This window comes from Limanda limanda, chromosome 7 (genome assembly GCF_963576545.1).
Source record: "Limanda limanda chromosome 7, fLimLim1.1, whole genome shotgun sequence".
Classification (NCBI taxonomy): Eukaryota; Metazoa; Chordata; class Actinopteri; order Pleuronectiformes; family Pleuronectidae; genus Limanda; species Limanda limanda.
Window position 1 is genome coordinate 4,256,213 of NC_083642.1, and position 15,495 is coordinate 4,271,707.

General features: G+C 39.7%; 1 protein-coding gene across 1 annotated transcript; it reads right to left on the bottom strand.

The window, feature by feature from the left end:
- Positions 1-826: 826 nt before the first annotated feature.
- Positions 827-9,835, bottom strand: LOC133005534 (ras-related protein Rap-1A-like). The gene is made up of 9 exons (XM_061075241.1): positions 9,791-9,835; positions 8,319-8,488; positions 6,211-6,298; positions 5,486-5,554; positions 5,338-5,394; positions 5,100-5,240; positions 3,532-3,675; positions 2,728-2,845; positions 827-1,585 (listed from the first exon to the last, which is right to left on the bottom strand). The coding sequence occupies exons 3-8, from the start codon at positions 6,265-6,267 to the stop codon at positions 2,756-2,758; spliced, it is 558 nt and encodes a 185-aa protein (XP_060931224.1). The 5' UTR covers positions 6,268-6,298; positions 8,319-8,488; positions 9,791-9,835; the 3' UTR covers positions 827-1,585; positions 2,728-2,755.
- Between the last annotated feature and the right edge of the window lie 5,660 nt (positions 9,836-15,495).

Here is a 15,495-nt window from a genome sequence, read left to right on the forward strand (position 1 = left end):
CGCACACAAAAGTAGAATGTTATCACACTTTTAGAAAAGGCCCCTTTTCTCACCATCAGAGGTGACACAGCTGAGTTGGCATCCTTCACTCGCCGAATCCACCACCTGATCATTTTCTATTCTGCTTTTTTGCTCCTTCACTTCGCTTCACTTCCGTTGCAGCTGAGTGTCTGGAGTCTCACTTCCTCTTTCTGACTCCTCCTCTGCTGAAACTCTGGTGACTCGGGCTCCGGCTGTCGATTCTGCCGAGAGGAAAACACTCCAGTTACGGGTTTAGCTCGTCGAGGCTCTTTAGGAGATATCGATCCTCTCACATCGGTGTCCTCTGCAACAACAGGAAGTTCAGCAGCACATTATCTGCTTCAGCTACCGTTTGCAGAGGAGAGAACTTGACTGAATGATACTTCTTTTAAGAACACCTTTCAGTTCAGCCTTCATACTTTGAGAAAATCACAAGTAGAGTACATTTCATAATTATTAGGATTCACAACAACAAACTAAACAGGAGATAAGAGCACCTACAAAACCTGAAAGTTAATGTTTTGCAGGCGATGTTATCACAGTTACCTGAAGTTGTACTATTTCTGTCATGAAACCCGAATATGTCAAGTCATCACTTCAGTCCCTCATAGATAATCATCAAGTTTCATTTAAAAACAAGTTCTGCTGCAGAAACAAAATGAAACCTGACAGACGAACATACTGAGCTACACGATAACATGTTGATTTATCTCTCTGCTTATAATCCTGGAAGAGAAATGAACATTTGAAACATTCAGCAGCATTTTAAAGGAGTTGAGAGGAAAAAAAACAAGACGAGAACTAATGAAAATGTACTAAAATTTAATCATTCATAAAAGCTGGAAAATCATCTGTGACAGGGAAACGCAAGAAGCAATATTAGAGTTGGTTTAGTACAATACACTTTCAGGCTCAAGACACAAATCAGAACAAACCATTTCCCCCCCCCATCAGTCTATAAAATACTAATTTCCTTAGCTTCATTATGCAAAAATGGAAGTAGAATATATTATGGGAAATATGGAAGCTTTACAGCTCTCAATATAAAACAAAGTCACTTAGGAAAGATGTTATTTCATCAATACACATCCCTGTGAGTAGGAGCGAGTAACTCATGGACAATGACGCATCTTTGTTGACACAGTTAGTGCAGAAAAGTACGAGAAGGCAAACGTTTCACATGATTTCTTCTGCAGACGTATTGTCACAATATGCCAAAGACTGTTGTTACTTTTAATAAAAACATTTTTAGTTCCCATATATGGATTTTAAACCCACGGTCTCTTCTTTTAAACTGATATTTCCAAAAGAAAGACACCTTGGAGAAGAAAAGACACGCAAAAAAAGAAGACAAAAACAGTTGTCATCAGGCTGACAATACAAAAAAAAAAAAAAAAAAGAGTCAGATTTCTTTGCCATTAAAAAGCAGAGAAGAAGATCGTGACAGTATGTGCCGTCTCCTGCCATTTTTGCGAGTGTATCTCTGTCAGCCTGTTTCAAATGTTCTGGAGAGGACTTGGAATGCTGGCACCATCCACTGGGAAACACTTAATCATTACGGTTTCTGCAAGTACAGGAGGAAAGAAAAGAGAAGGGTCAATACATATCATCGTAAATTGTGTCGGACACAAACTGTTGGAGCAGAAATCTCAATCTCAAAGTGGTTCTGTCCTGACTGTGTCACTTGGAAACTGTCAAGAGCTTCAGCCATCACTGCGTTTAGGAGACATAAGGATATAACACGCCGACTGAGCGGGTTGGAAAGTGACAAGACGAGAAAGACGGGCCGGGATTAGCTGGTTAGAAGAGGAATAATCGATGTATTGTACAAAAATAAACAAGTGTTACTCCTGGTTTGTGCATAAAAGTGAAAACACATTAAACTGTGCAGATTAAACCACCCAACATCGATACATTCGTACAAAGTGCAATGTAGGAAGATTAGAAACAGGTTGTGCTTGTTTTTATAACCCTCAGTGTTCATACTGGTCATTAAAAAAATCCCTTTTAATAAAATTGAAAATGACTATGTCTCCTATTTGATTCTCATAGTGTTACAGTTCACTGCAGCTCAGCTAAAAACCTTGAATTAAATACTGGACCAAGCTTCAAGTCTCCAGAGGCAGATTCTCATCTCAAAGTGAGAAGAATGTAAACAGACGACTCACATCTACACAACACAGGACGCTTTGGTAAACACCGACTGCTTTTGTTGAGAGTACAGTACATCAGCGCAGTACATTATTTAAAGTAAATGAGCCGGAACACGCAGCAACACCGACGGTTCAAATTACAAATACTGTTACGAGGCTCAGAAGCAGCAGGAGCGTTCCAGAAAGACTCCAACATCAAACATTCATATGAAACATTCAAACTAGCTTTGATTAGATCAAAAGATGAATCTCTAATAGATTCTCACACACGCAGGTTAGAATAGTTTGGATGATACTGGACATTGGGTCAGAGATTGACAACAATTATACTCCAACCTTTATTAGCACATCTCAAAATGAAAGATTCTGCCATTAATTGGCACAAATGGACTAAAAGCTTGGATTTAATTCAATTTGCCACCAAATTATGATCATTCAAACCAAAGATGAGAACGAACCAATTGAATAGAATGAAAATGTAGGAGTCTGAATGTTCTGGGCGCAGCAGCAGCTCTGCACATGTCTGGAATCAACGCTGTTTACACCCACTCACCTGGCCTTGAGCGACAGTGGGAGGAGTCTCAGAGCAGCGTGCAGCCACCCTTCTTTTTTGTCTTCTTCTTGTCCAACGGCGTTATAGAGTTGATCTGTCGCACCAGATCATAGAAAATCTACGACAGAGAAAGGTCAGTGGTCACGACCTTTTACTGAAGCACAGAGTGAACATCCTCCAGTGAAAAGGCACTGATGCAATTTAAGTCACTTGCTCATGAAATGGAGTCGGAGAACATTAAGAGAAATATAGGAAGACTTGCAGCCACTGAAGTCACGTTTCAATAACGTGGATTACAATGTAAATGTGGAAACCTTATATTTTTTACAAGTGAAGTGCGGCTCAGAGGAGTAGGAATGCCTAATGGCTCATCCGCTCCTGCTGTTTGTGGAACTGAACACCAACCCAGTGTCTGCAGAGAGTTAGTGTTTGTGACTGCTCCTAGGAGGGAGGGAGGGAGGGAGGAGGTAAGTAGAATCTCTGCTCAGTTGCCCGTGGCGTCTTATTTACTTTGTTACCAAACACAAACCGAGAGAAACTGCAGATCAGTGTCCAGGATCGTTTGTTAGTTAACAATGTGACGGCCAGAGGCAGCTTCACACCTGGAGTCACAACAGTGACAGTGACTATAGCACGCTTGTTACCAACAACAACCGCTGCTCGTCTACTTTTATTACACGTTCACTTTTCGTGCAAATCGAAATGAGTTCAATGAATTAAAATCAGGCTCTTCCTGCCCTACCCTTTATGAACAAACATTAAGTTAAGTATGTCACACAGTCTTTATGTACAGTAGGAACATACCTCATTAACGTTGATCTTTGATTTAGCTGAAGTCTCTAAAAAGGCACAGTTGCTCCACTGACGGGCCAGGTTCCGACCCTGCTCCTTGCCGACCACACGCTCATCCTCCAGGTCGCACTTGTTCCCCACCAGGATCATGGGAACCTGAGGGAATAGAAACGTGAAAGAGTTTCAAGCTTGCACAAAAGATTCTTAACTAATGAAACAGGAAAAACAGGAAAAAACACCTTATTATCATTATTAAACGATACAAAGTTACCGAACATTATTAAACCTCCCAAAGTGCCCGGTTAATGTAATTTGAAATCGGGATGATTACATCGGCCATTTAGAGACACAGACACCTGATACTGATGACAGATACAAATGACAAATACCATTTCACCTGGAGAACAGATAACCTGTGTTCACCGGGTCTCTCTGAACATATTCATCATCCAGACTCGTTCATCCTTCTGCTTTTTATTAACATTAGAGCTAGTTGTCGATATAATAATATCCCAAAGTGTGTAAGGTGCTTTTTATTTTTTAACCCTGTAAGTGTGGCCCTTTGTAAAGATTTTAGAGAAGAGTATCTGTGAAGATTCTTCCCATGTTCATGATGTAACCAATTAATTCAGTTGTCAAACTCCTGTCCATTCACATTCTGGAATTTGTGTAGATGTTTCAGAGACAGTTTGCAAATGAACAGGGATTTCCAGTCTTCCAGTCACATGATCCGGTCTGTAGATTACTCTTAAACAAAGCGAAGCCTCGACCAGGACACGAGGACCAGTCGTCAATTTGCTATGAATAAATAAAGCCCAGTCAGCATGTTGTATATCCCCATTCTAAATCAAGACATGCCGAGACCAAGAGCATAAGTGGCAGAGAGCATCTCACAGCGACTCTGACATTTCCACCATGTCACCCCCCCCCTGCTCGGCCCTCTCTCTAATGAGGGAGGGATGAGTCTGAGGTGATTATACAGAGAAACACCAAAGGTTATTACTGAGGAGAACGTTCTCCTCAGTGTCTTGGAGCACTGCAGGGCTGAGTGACGCTGAGAACTGAAGCCATTTAGCACTGATTCATACAGCGTCATCTACTAAAACATTATCAAACTACGCATCTCAAATTGTAATAACCTTTATATGGCACCGGTGAATTAAGTGAATTAAGAGCTCAAGCCCTGAGAAAACAAACTCATGTTTCTTTAGAGAGATTTCATGGTTTGAGGAGCTTGGAAAACGCACTCAAATGACACGATCAACTAAACTAAGACAGCCGCAAAGAAATAAATATAACCGACAAACTTGTCGAGTTCATTGTTTGTGTATTCCTAGATTCACATTCTTCCATATTGGGTAAGGAGACTACAGGTGTTATAATGTGTTATATCGTGGTGGTTTTTCATGCACTGGTATCAGAGTGATACTCGGTTTTGGCCAATACGTCACAGTATCAGTAGCAGGAAGAGAAAATGGCATTAGAATAGAACTTCCACATTTTGGGCTAAATAAAAACCCTCTGAACTCTAAAAATAAATGCGTATTTATAAAAACACTTTTTAAAGGAACAACACTCACGTCCTCAGTATCTTTAACTCGCAGGATCTGTTCCCGGAGGTCCTGTAGGTCGTTAAACGTCGACTGCGCTGTGATGGAGTAAACCAAAGCAAAGCCTTGGCCGTTCTTCATGTACAGGTCCCTCATCGCTGTGAACTGCTCCTACAGAACAATCAGAGGCGGACCAGACCATCAGAAGTCTGTTTGCACCGAATCTCATAAGATCAAGTCTGTGAAAACTGCGTGTGTCTCGACTTACTGTTCCAGCCGTGTCCAAGATTTCGAGCATACATTGCTGCCCGTCCACCTCAACTTGCTGTTGGAGATAAAGCAGCGATTTCACACAGTCAATCGTTGAATTGCTTTGTTAAATTCATTTCTAGTGCTGTACAAGTTTCTGATCTTACCTTTCTGTAGGAGTCTTCTATTGTGGGGTCATACTTCTCCACAAAAATGCCCTGCACGAACTGGACTGTCTGTAGTGGACAAAGGAAGCACAGGAAATCATCAACACACGTTTACTGTGACACATGTAAATGACTGTGTGCTGTAGCTCAGTGTAACAGCAGTTATTAATTATTAATACAGCATCAGCCCAGTTCAACAGAGTTTCTTTGTAAGCATCATTGTGTTCCTGAAACTTTTCCTGTCTTGATATCTATTAGCTTTTTATTAGGGTTATTTATTTACATGTATATGACATTTTATCTCCCGTCACAATAACTGCTGATAAAATCATCAATAATAACTAAACCTGGACAAGCTATAAAAGAAAAAAAACTGTATTGAATTCAAAAATAATAAATAAATAACAAATGGAAGGTCCACATATACATTTTACATTATGTTAAAGGTCTGGAACAATAGTACTAAAACTTATTCAGTCATTTATTTTCTTAAATCAGAGTGTTTTGAAGTTATATAAAGGATCTTTGTAAATACATTTATATTTAAGACCTTTTGATGCCCTGTGTAAATAATTCTCAGCGATAAAAATAAAACATTGCATTGAAAAGCCCAAATTGTTTTTGAAGCACTAACTCAAACTGTCAGAATATATGTTTGTTTTAGAATATAACTGACGTCTTGTTTAAAAACAAACAGACACATTGATGCTGCAGCTGTCACTCACCAGTGCTGATTTTCCCACACCTCCGGATCCCAGCACCACGAGCTTGTACTCACGCATGGTGGGCAACTTCACTGGACAGCACAAGAATCTGAAAGTACAGAGGAAGGATGATGAGGACAAAACGTAGCAGGGACATTTTCAGATACAGAAAACATCTGAGTTCAAACCATAAACAAGTTCTTTAGCTCAACTTTTATTTAAATTACCCTGTGCCAAGGAAAATATCTCATAATTTCCCATTTGAATCGATTTGTTCATAGAATGTTTTTGTGTGAAATCTCTGTCACGATCAATAACACACTGGACCGGTCTGTTTGTAACCCAGGACTGTTTCTGCTGCTGCAGGAACTCAAATCAGAAACCAGCTTCAATCTGAATGTTCACTGGAAACATTGAGGCTATTAAATACGCTGTTGACAGTGTGAACGCCCTGTTTAACAGTATCTACAACAATGAAAACATCCCTGCTGACATCAGCAGATCAAAATGTTGTGTTGCTGCCAAAAAATGTGCTCTCTGTCCCACCCACTACCATGGGACTGCATCTGTCATGATGATAGGGGTGTTGCCTCTTTAAAAAAAAAAAAATCCAACAACACAAGAATACAAAACAAGAAACTATAGCCCTGACTCCTGAACTTTAGAAATTCACAACGGTTGTTTATAAGTAAGTGAATCCATAATAAACACTTTATGATTCACTGTGGAGACGGATGAGTGCAGTAGATCCTGAAAACGGGAGTGCAGCTGGCAGGTAAGAGTTCCAGTGCCACAAATAACTTTATCTCATTGTAAAATGGAGGAGAGTGACCCGTCATCCACTGCATCAGCCTGACACAGTTTAGTACGTGGCCTAGAAATTACAGGCAGTAAAAAGAACAGTCACAGGAATGAGAATGTGATCATCCAAACACCCAAGAATTACCCCGTGTGTATAGACAGACAAAATCTTAAACACTTTTCTTCTGTCATTTCTTTTACTTCTTCAGTAAATGCAAAAAATGTGTGATACAATAACTGCCGGGAAGCCACCACCTTGAACTCAAATCGGCCGTTTTGGTTTCATATGTGACATTTCAGATTGTGTCAGATACAACTTGAGTTGATCTTCCTAATTTGCTCAGTAGTGAGCGACTGAATTGAGGTGTGAAGTTTGAGACGTCTTATCACTAAAGTGCAGCAGCTGAGCGACCACAGAATAATATCGTTGAAATATGTAGAAAGGCGCATGTGGTACAAAGTTTGTAACGCTGTGCTTTTCGATTGACTGTGTTTTGAATGCTACTCTGAAATGCAAATGTCATCTTCATTTGATGTACAAATGTCAAAGGGGGGGTGGATGCATAGTAAGATCTCATTTGAGAATCTCTTTGAATCCACTAATCAGACAACATCTGTGGGACCTTTGTCAAACGCTGAGGCGAACAATACAGAAACCACTCTGTCACACACTCGAGCGGCATTTGCAATTCTAACGAGGACGTATGAAGCACCAGCAGAAGCCCACAGTGTGCGACGGGCACACGAGGCCCCCGACAAAGAGCCATTGTAATGACCCTCCTCTTCTCGAGCACGCCATACAAACAGGCCGGGGATCAGAGGCTGCATGCACGACCACTGCGCTGAAACCATTACCAGGGCTAGGGGGTTCACCTTGAGGGGGGGGGGGGCGATGTCAGCGTGCGGTGCACCATTTGCAAAACTCACAATGTATGCAACGGAAAATTATGCTGTGTGAATTTAGGTGGGTGTCACAAAACACGTTCGATAAGATAAAGCTTCCGCTGATAAGATTTGAGGTGAAACGTTTCCAAGTCTCAAGCCCTCGGACCTGAAACCTTCACTAAACCCACTCGTTACCTTCTGCTGCCTGGTCGTCAGCTGGTGACAAGGTGTTATACCTTTATAGTGAAATCGTCTCATAAACGCACAACCAGAAGAACAACTGAATCAAGTAAAACATCCAGCCACTGCCGTGCAAACAGCTAATAAACACTTTCATGGCACATTTACGACTTAGTAGTAAAATATGATCAAATTCTCGCCCCAGGTTCTCAAAAGCTCTCTCGCGTAAGTGCAGAAAATTAAACGAGAGCGGCTCGACCTACTGTGTACACGGCTGCTGCAGACGTCAACTCCCTCCACATCTGGGGAGAGGAGGGGGGCCGGTGCAGATCCTCGGGTCCACCGATGTCAGCGGGCCGGGGGGGAGAGGGCTGGTCGGGGGGGGGGCCACGAGAGAGAGGCTGCACCAAACTGTTCAGACAGGAAACTGCTCCTAAAGCGAGTCAAGGGAACACATCAGATCAGTGGATATTACAGCGTTTTACACCTTTTAACATGTGGGCACGACCACAGGACGAGTTCATAAAGACTTTATGTGGTTGCAGCGCTGTGGGGGGGGGGGGGGTCTGCTTTATGGAGTCAGGAGGTGAGTTGTCACATGTTACATAAACAACTCTGTTTACTCCACTAACAACCTGTTGCTGATCAACACACAACCACATATTTAAAAAACCACATATTTGGTTTTAAACCTATGAATCACAAGAGTTGATTTCCTGCAGGTTTTTAAGTCAAGTCAACAAACAGATAAATCAATGTTTTGAAGGGAAAACGAGAGAAAAGATTAAAATCCAACAATTGAATTTAGGTTAAAAAGTTGAGTGAAAGTCAGTGGAAGTGTCTGGTGTGTGTTTATCTTCTTTTAACATCTTGTTTGAGTCGGATACACGACATGGAAGTCAAACTTTATTTTCGTGGCAACTCTACGCGCAGTAGCTTTCGAGAGGAAGGGTGTGGTTATTAGTTTCCCAATGCGACAGACGGAGGCTGTTCCCCCGGTAAAAGGAGTCAAAGTCCCCGGCTGCTATCGAACCAAACCCCAATAAACTTTTATCCGCTTTCACTCTGTGGAGGTGGATCCAAAAACACAAAAAAGAAAGTAGGTTGACAACTCTAGCGTTAGCATTCCGCTAGCAGCTACGGTTTGGGGGTAAAATGCTAGCTAGCATCCCCGAGTGTTCCCGCAGGAGAGAAACGAGTTGTTCACACACAAGTTTTGTAAAAGTTAACAGATATAAAGTCTTTAGGGAAACACAGCTGAACTCAGAGTTCAAGTTTAACTCCTGCAAAACTCGGGTTTTAAGTTGTTGCAACACCAGGGAGCTAATGAGCTAGCTAGCACGTTAGCATCAGGCGGAACTCTCTCAAAATGTTATTTTTTTTTTAATTCTAAACACTTTTTCTCAGCTTAAAGTACGTTTCACCCGCGGGAGAATAACAACACGTCTGCGGAGAAGTGACACACACACACGGGATCGAGTCGTTTGGAGACACAAACCGAGTTTTCGTTAGTTGGTTCGTTAGCCTGCGTTAGCTTCCAATGTAGCCGGGGAGCTAAGCTATTTCACCGGAGAGACTGTTTCAGCGACCCCCGGGAGCAGGAGGGTCGTTGGAGGGTCTCGTCCGAGGCACCGACGTGTCCGGGAGATTAAGGCCGACGTGGTGGAGGCACCGGCCGGGTACGTGTAGGACACCGAGGGGGTTCAGTGCAGCGAGAAGCCCGAGAAACACTCACCGTGCTCCGCTGTGTGTGCGAGCTCGATCCCTCTGAGAATGTACGGAAGAGACCGGACAGCGACCGCCGCTGATTGGACCAGAGTCAGCCAATCACAGCCTCACAGGTGAGAGTACGAACTTTACTTTATTCTGAGATTCAGCATCAAATCTACGTGGTTTTATTAATGGAGGTGAAGGATGGATAGATAGATAGATAGATAGATAGATAGATAGATAGATAGATAGATAGATAGATAGATAGATAGATAGATAGATAGATAGATAGATAGATAGATAGATAGATAGATAGATAGATAGATAGATAGATAGATAGATAGATAGATAGATAGATAGATAGATAGATAGATAGATAGATAGATAGATAGATAGATAGATAGATAGATAGATAGATAGATAGATAGATAGATAGATAGATAGATAGATAGATAGATAGATAGATAGATAGATAGATAGATAGATAGATAGATAGATAGATAGATAGATAGATGGATGGATGGATGGATGGATGGATGGATAGAGAGATAGAAGGATGGATAGATAGATAGATAGATAGATAGATAGATAGATAGATAGATAGATAGATAGATAGATAGATAGATAGATAGATAGATAGATAGATAGATAGATAGATAGATAGATAGATAGATAGATAGATAGATAGATAGATAGATAGATGGATGGATGGATGGATGAATGGATGGATGGATGGATGGATGGATGGATGGATGGATGGATGGATGGATGGATAGAGAGATAGAAGGATGGATGGATAGATAGATAGATAGATAGATAGATAGATAGATAGATAGATAGATAGATAGATAGATAGATAGATAGATAGATAGATAGATAGATAGATAGATAGATAGATAGATAGATAGATAGATAGATAGATAGATAGATAGATAGATAGATAGATAGATAGATATATAGATTGATAGATAGATAGATAGACGAACAGACGACCAGATCTTTATTAGGTAAAAGGTTAAATAGTTTTAAAAAGTAGGTGAATTCAGACTTTAAAAGAGATTTAAAAGAGGAAAAGGAGCATCAACACGATCACCCATCATCTCTCCTCTAACTCTCTCTGTTTGCTTGGAGCTGTTGTCCTGCTGCAGAATAATATCAGATCCATCAGATGGTGCAGAGTGATGGTTAAGAATAAAAACATCTTTATTATCTACAACTGTTCTGACACAAACAAAACAAACAAACAAACAAACACTACCTTGAGATCTGATGATAACACTGTTTAGATGTAAAAAGAACAACAACAACAACCCAACTGTCTCTCTTGGTTACACACTGAACAAAAAACACATCCCATCTCTCCGCGCCAACGTGAACAAACAAGAACTAGAGCATCTTTTAAACTCACATGGGGAGGACTCATGTTTCTGGATCCAACTTCAAACTTCAAACAAAACAAACAAACAAAAAAGTCACCTGCCAAACAACTGTTCTCACTGCAGCTGTTCTACTTTTCATAACCACACAATCACTGTCTCATTCTCTCCTCCTAGTGTTTAGGGAACCAGTCTCTAACATGTTATGAGCTGCTCCAGCTTCAACAAAAAGAAAACAAATAACAGCAATGTTAAAGGAAGTGATTCATTGTTCCTGCTTCTGCCTCTTTGTCCTGGTCTGTGCCAAACTTCTCCTATAAACTATTGATGATAACTTCTCTTTATTATTAGTAGTATTATGATACGTGAGTGAGTTCTCCCCGTATCAGACTTGAATCCTCACTGTCGGTCATCCACTACAACTTACTTTTAACAAATGGCTTTTACCTGATTTTACCTGTTTTTTTGGCTGTTTGTTTTTTTTTTGCCGTTGCTTTCAAAAGATGCTAAATTAATTAATCTGCCGATTTAAATTTAATATTATATAATTTGCTGTCTTCGATATTGAATCTTATTCAACTCATTTGCTTGTTGTCTGTTTTGAGTGTTTAGGGAACCAGTCATATTCTAACATGTTATGAGCTACTCCAGCTTCAACAAAAATAATACAAATGACAGCAATGTTAAAGAAAGTGATTAAATATTCCTGCTTCTGCCTCTTTGTCCTGGTCTCCGCCAAACGTCTCCTATAAACTATTGATGATAACCAATTCTTTCTCTTTATAGGTAGTATTATGATGCGATATTACGATTGACTTGTTTTTATCTCTACTATTATTTTTCAAAGCCTCCTCACTTAGATTTTTTGTGCCGAAAACTTTTACAACAGTTCTTTACATTGTTAACAGCATCAAAACATTCAGGCTCTTTATTGCCTCTTTTTAATAAAACATTGAATTTAATAAACACAGTTTGCTTCAGTCTCCATCTTCTTTGCTCGTTGGATGAACCGCTTCCATGTGAACCAGTAATCTGCTAAAGTGGTTCCTGTTTAACTTTTAGATCACATGGTGCCTCACACACACACACACACACACACAGGTAACATGAGAGGTCCGGCTCTGCAGCTGTGGTCACTGTTGTGTGTTGTGTGAGCAGCAGCTCACCTGACTCACCGAGGGAGGGGTCCACTCACCTGTTACCTCACCTTTCTCCTTCAGCTCACTCAGCTGAGAGGCTTGTGTGTGTGTGCACAACGGTGAAAGTCATCGGATGAACTGTGGAGTGAGTGCGTGTCAGTGTTACTCAAACAAAACCTTCCTGCCTTTAGTCCAACTAATAAAAGCATCGTCACCAGTCTTTGTTGTGAACAGAAGTTATGATTGACAGGTTAATTATTTGATTGTGAGTTAATTCAGTCCAATTAAATCCAGTGAACACAGACCTACACATCACATGTCATTATAACAACACAACACAGGTATCCAGAGAGGATCAGAATCAGTACTGAACTTTTTAAAACACATTTACACAAATATAGTTGCACAGTTTCCCTCAGTTCTACATCTCTGTCATATCAGTGCCACACGGTGACTGAGCTTCAGGCCAAACATGTAAAAACAAAAGAGATGTTGACATAAACAATATAAAATGTATAATATATGGATGATTATATGGATGAGTGGATAGATGGAAGGGTGGATGAATGGATACATGTTTTAATGGATGGATGGATAAATTAATGGATGGATGGATGGATGGATGGATGAATTGATACATGATTTAATGGATGGATGGATTGATTAATGGATGGATGGATGAACTGATGGATGGATGGATGAATTGATACATGATTTAATGGATGGATGGATTAATGAATGGATGGATGGATGGATGGATGGATGAATGAATGAATGGATGAATGGATGGATGATAGATGGAAGGATGGATGAATGGATACAGGATTTAATGGATGGATGGATAAATGAATGGATGGATGGATGAATGAATGAATGAATGAATGGATGGATGGATGGATGGATGGATGGATGGATGAATTGATACATGATTTAATGGATGGATGGATTTATTAATGGATGGATGGATGGACTGATGGATGGATGAATTGATACATGATTTAATGGATGGATGGATTAATTAATGGATGGATGGATGAATGAATGGATGGATGGATGGATGGATGGATGGATGGATGGATGGATGGATGGATGGATGGATGGATGGATGGATGGATGGATAGATGGAAGGATGGATGAATGGATACATGATTCAATGGATGGATGGATAAATTAATGGATGGATGAATTAATGAATTAATGGATGAATGGATGGATGGATGGATGGATGGATAGATGGAAGGGTGGATGAATGGATACAGGATTTAATGGATGGATGGATAAATTAATGGATGGATTGATGAATGAATGAATGGATGAATGGATGAATGGATGAATGGATGAATGGATGAATGGATGAATGGATGAATGAATGAATGGATGGATGGATGGATGGATAGATGGAAGGGTGGATGAATGGATACAGGATTTAATGGATTGATGGATAAATTAATGGATGGATGGATGAATGAATGAATGGATGAATGGATGGATGGATGGATAGATGGAAGGGTGGATGAATGGATACATGATCATATTATATTATTATTATACTGCATTACATTGCATATTGCAATATGACACTGTTAACTGTTTTGCATTTAGCATTTCACTTTTTTACTTCACTTTTTATATCTTTAATCTTTAATATATATTTATTCAGAAATGTTTATCTCAAAATAAATGTTACTTTGTATAAATATTGGTAAAAAGTGAGTCAATAAGAAGTAAACAGTGAGTAAATATATACTGGTTTCCCATTTTTTATTGCTCTCCTATGCATGTTGTATTTATTGCGTTTTCATGTTTCTATGTTCATTGTTTGCACCAATAACCAGAGCAAATTCCTTGTATGTGTGAACGTACTTGGCAATAAAATACTTCTGATTCGGATTCTGATGATTCAATGGATGGATGGATGAATTAATGGATGGATGGATGAATTAATGGATGGATGGATGAACTAATGGATGGATGGATGGAACACTCAGATGTGACGATATCTCTCCTTTAATTTAGCTTGAGGTTTATTCATGTTTATTCCCACTGGGATGAGCTGCTGCTCCCGATGCTCCACACGTTACGTAATGATCTGATCAAAGCTTCATTATTCTGTTTTAACAGAGTCCAACAGATGATCTCTGGAGTTTCTCTCACACTAAGTCTGCCAGTCAACTTTACTGAGGACCAGAGATAACTCACATTCACAAAGGGATGATTGTGTTCTATGGATTTATAAATATAGTATAATAGATTTGTTTGGGCTGGAGATTGTGAGTTCTCCCCGTATCAGACTTGAATCCTCACTGTCGGTCATCCATTAAAACTTACTTTTAACAAATGGCTTTTACCTGATTTTACCTGATTTTATTTGCATTTTTTTTGCCGTTGCTTTCAAAAGATGCTTAATTAATTCATCCAACGATATAAATTTAATATTATATAATTTGCTGTCTTCGATTTTGAATCTTATTCAACTCATTTGCTTGTTGTCTGTTTTGAAGGGTGCTATACAAATAAAGTTATTAGTAGTACAACAATCACAAGGTCATTTTTTGCATTGAGAACAGTGGATATATTTTCCTGATTACACTTTTACATTGGAATTCAGGACTTTTATTATTAATGGAGTATCTTTAAAATTTGGTTTTAGAACTTTTATACAAAGCAGGATTATGCAACTATTCTAACTTAAAATGACTCATGTACAATATATCAGGTCCACTGAGTTTTAATATGAACAATAGAACATCTTTCTGTACATTGACCTGAATCAGGATCTGAAAGTTCAAGAGTAAAGCTGAACTGTAGATACCTGCCATGAAAACCACAAAACAGAACTAAACAACACTTGCGGCTGCAGGGGGCGCTGTTGAACCTTAGGGGCCGGTGTTGTGTTCACGGTGCAGATCTTCATGTTGTTGTTTTTCTTTCTTTTATAGTTTTTTATAATTTCTGACGAATAAAACTAATTGTGGAACGTTTTAAAGGATTGCAGCTGAGGGCAGATTTAAGTGTCCCTGTTAGTTAATGAGTTACTGCAGCTTACGTTACAGACACAAACACAAATGTATGAATTGAGTTGCACCACTTATACTTAGATATGGATCTTTTTTGATTATAGTTCGATGAATTACTGATCAGACTCGGCTCAGTCATTCATCAGCCACCGGCCTGAAGGACGGAGCCGCTCTCATGGTGCATTCGTCCCTTTTCCC

Bases quoted from the DNA above. Each gene is read 5' to 3' on its own strand.
- LOC133005534 (XM_061075241.1), bottom strand. From the start codon at position 6,267: ATGCGTGAGTACAAGCTCGTGGTGCTGGGATCCGGAGGTGTGGGAAAA. The intron at 5,555-6,210 runs GTGAGTGACAGC...TGTCCACTACAG, and splicing joins GTGTGGGAAAATCAGCACTG to ACAGTCCAGTTCGTGCAGGG. The intron at 2,846-3,531 runs GTATGTTCCTAC...TCTCTGTCGTAG, and splicing joins CAAAGATCAACGTTAATGAG to ATTTTCTATGATCTGGTGCG.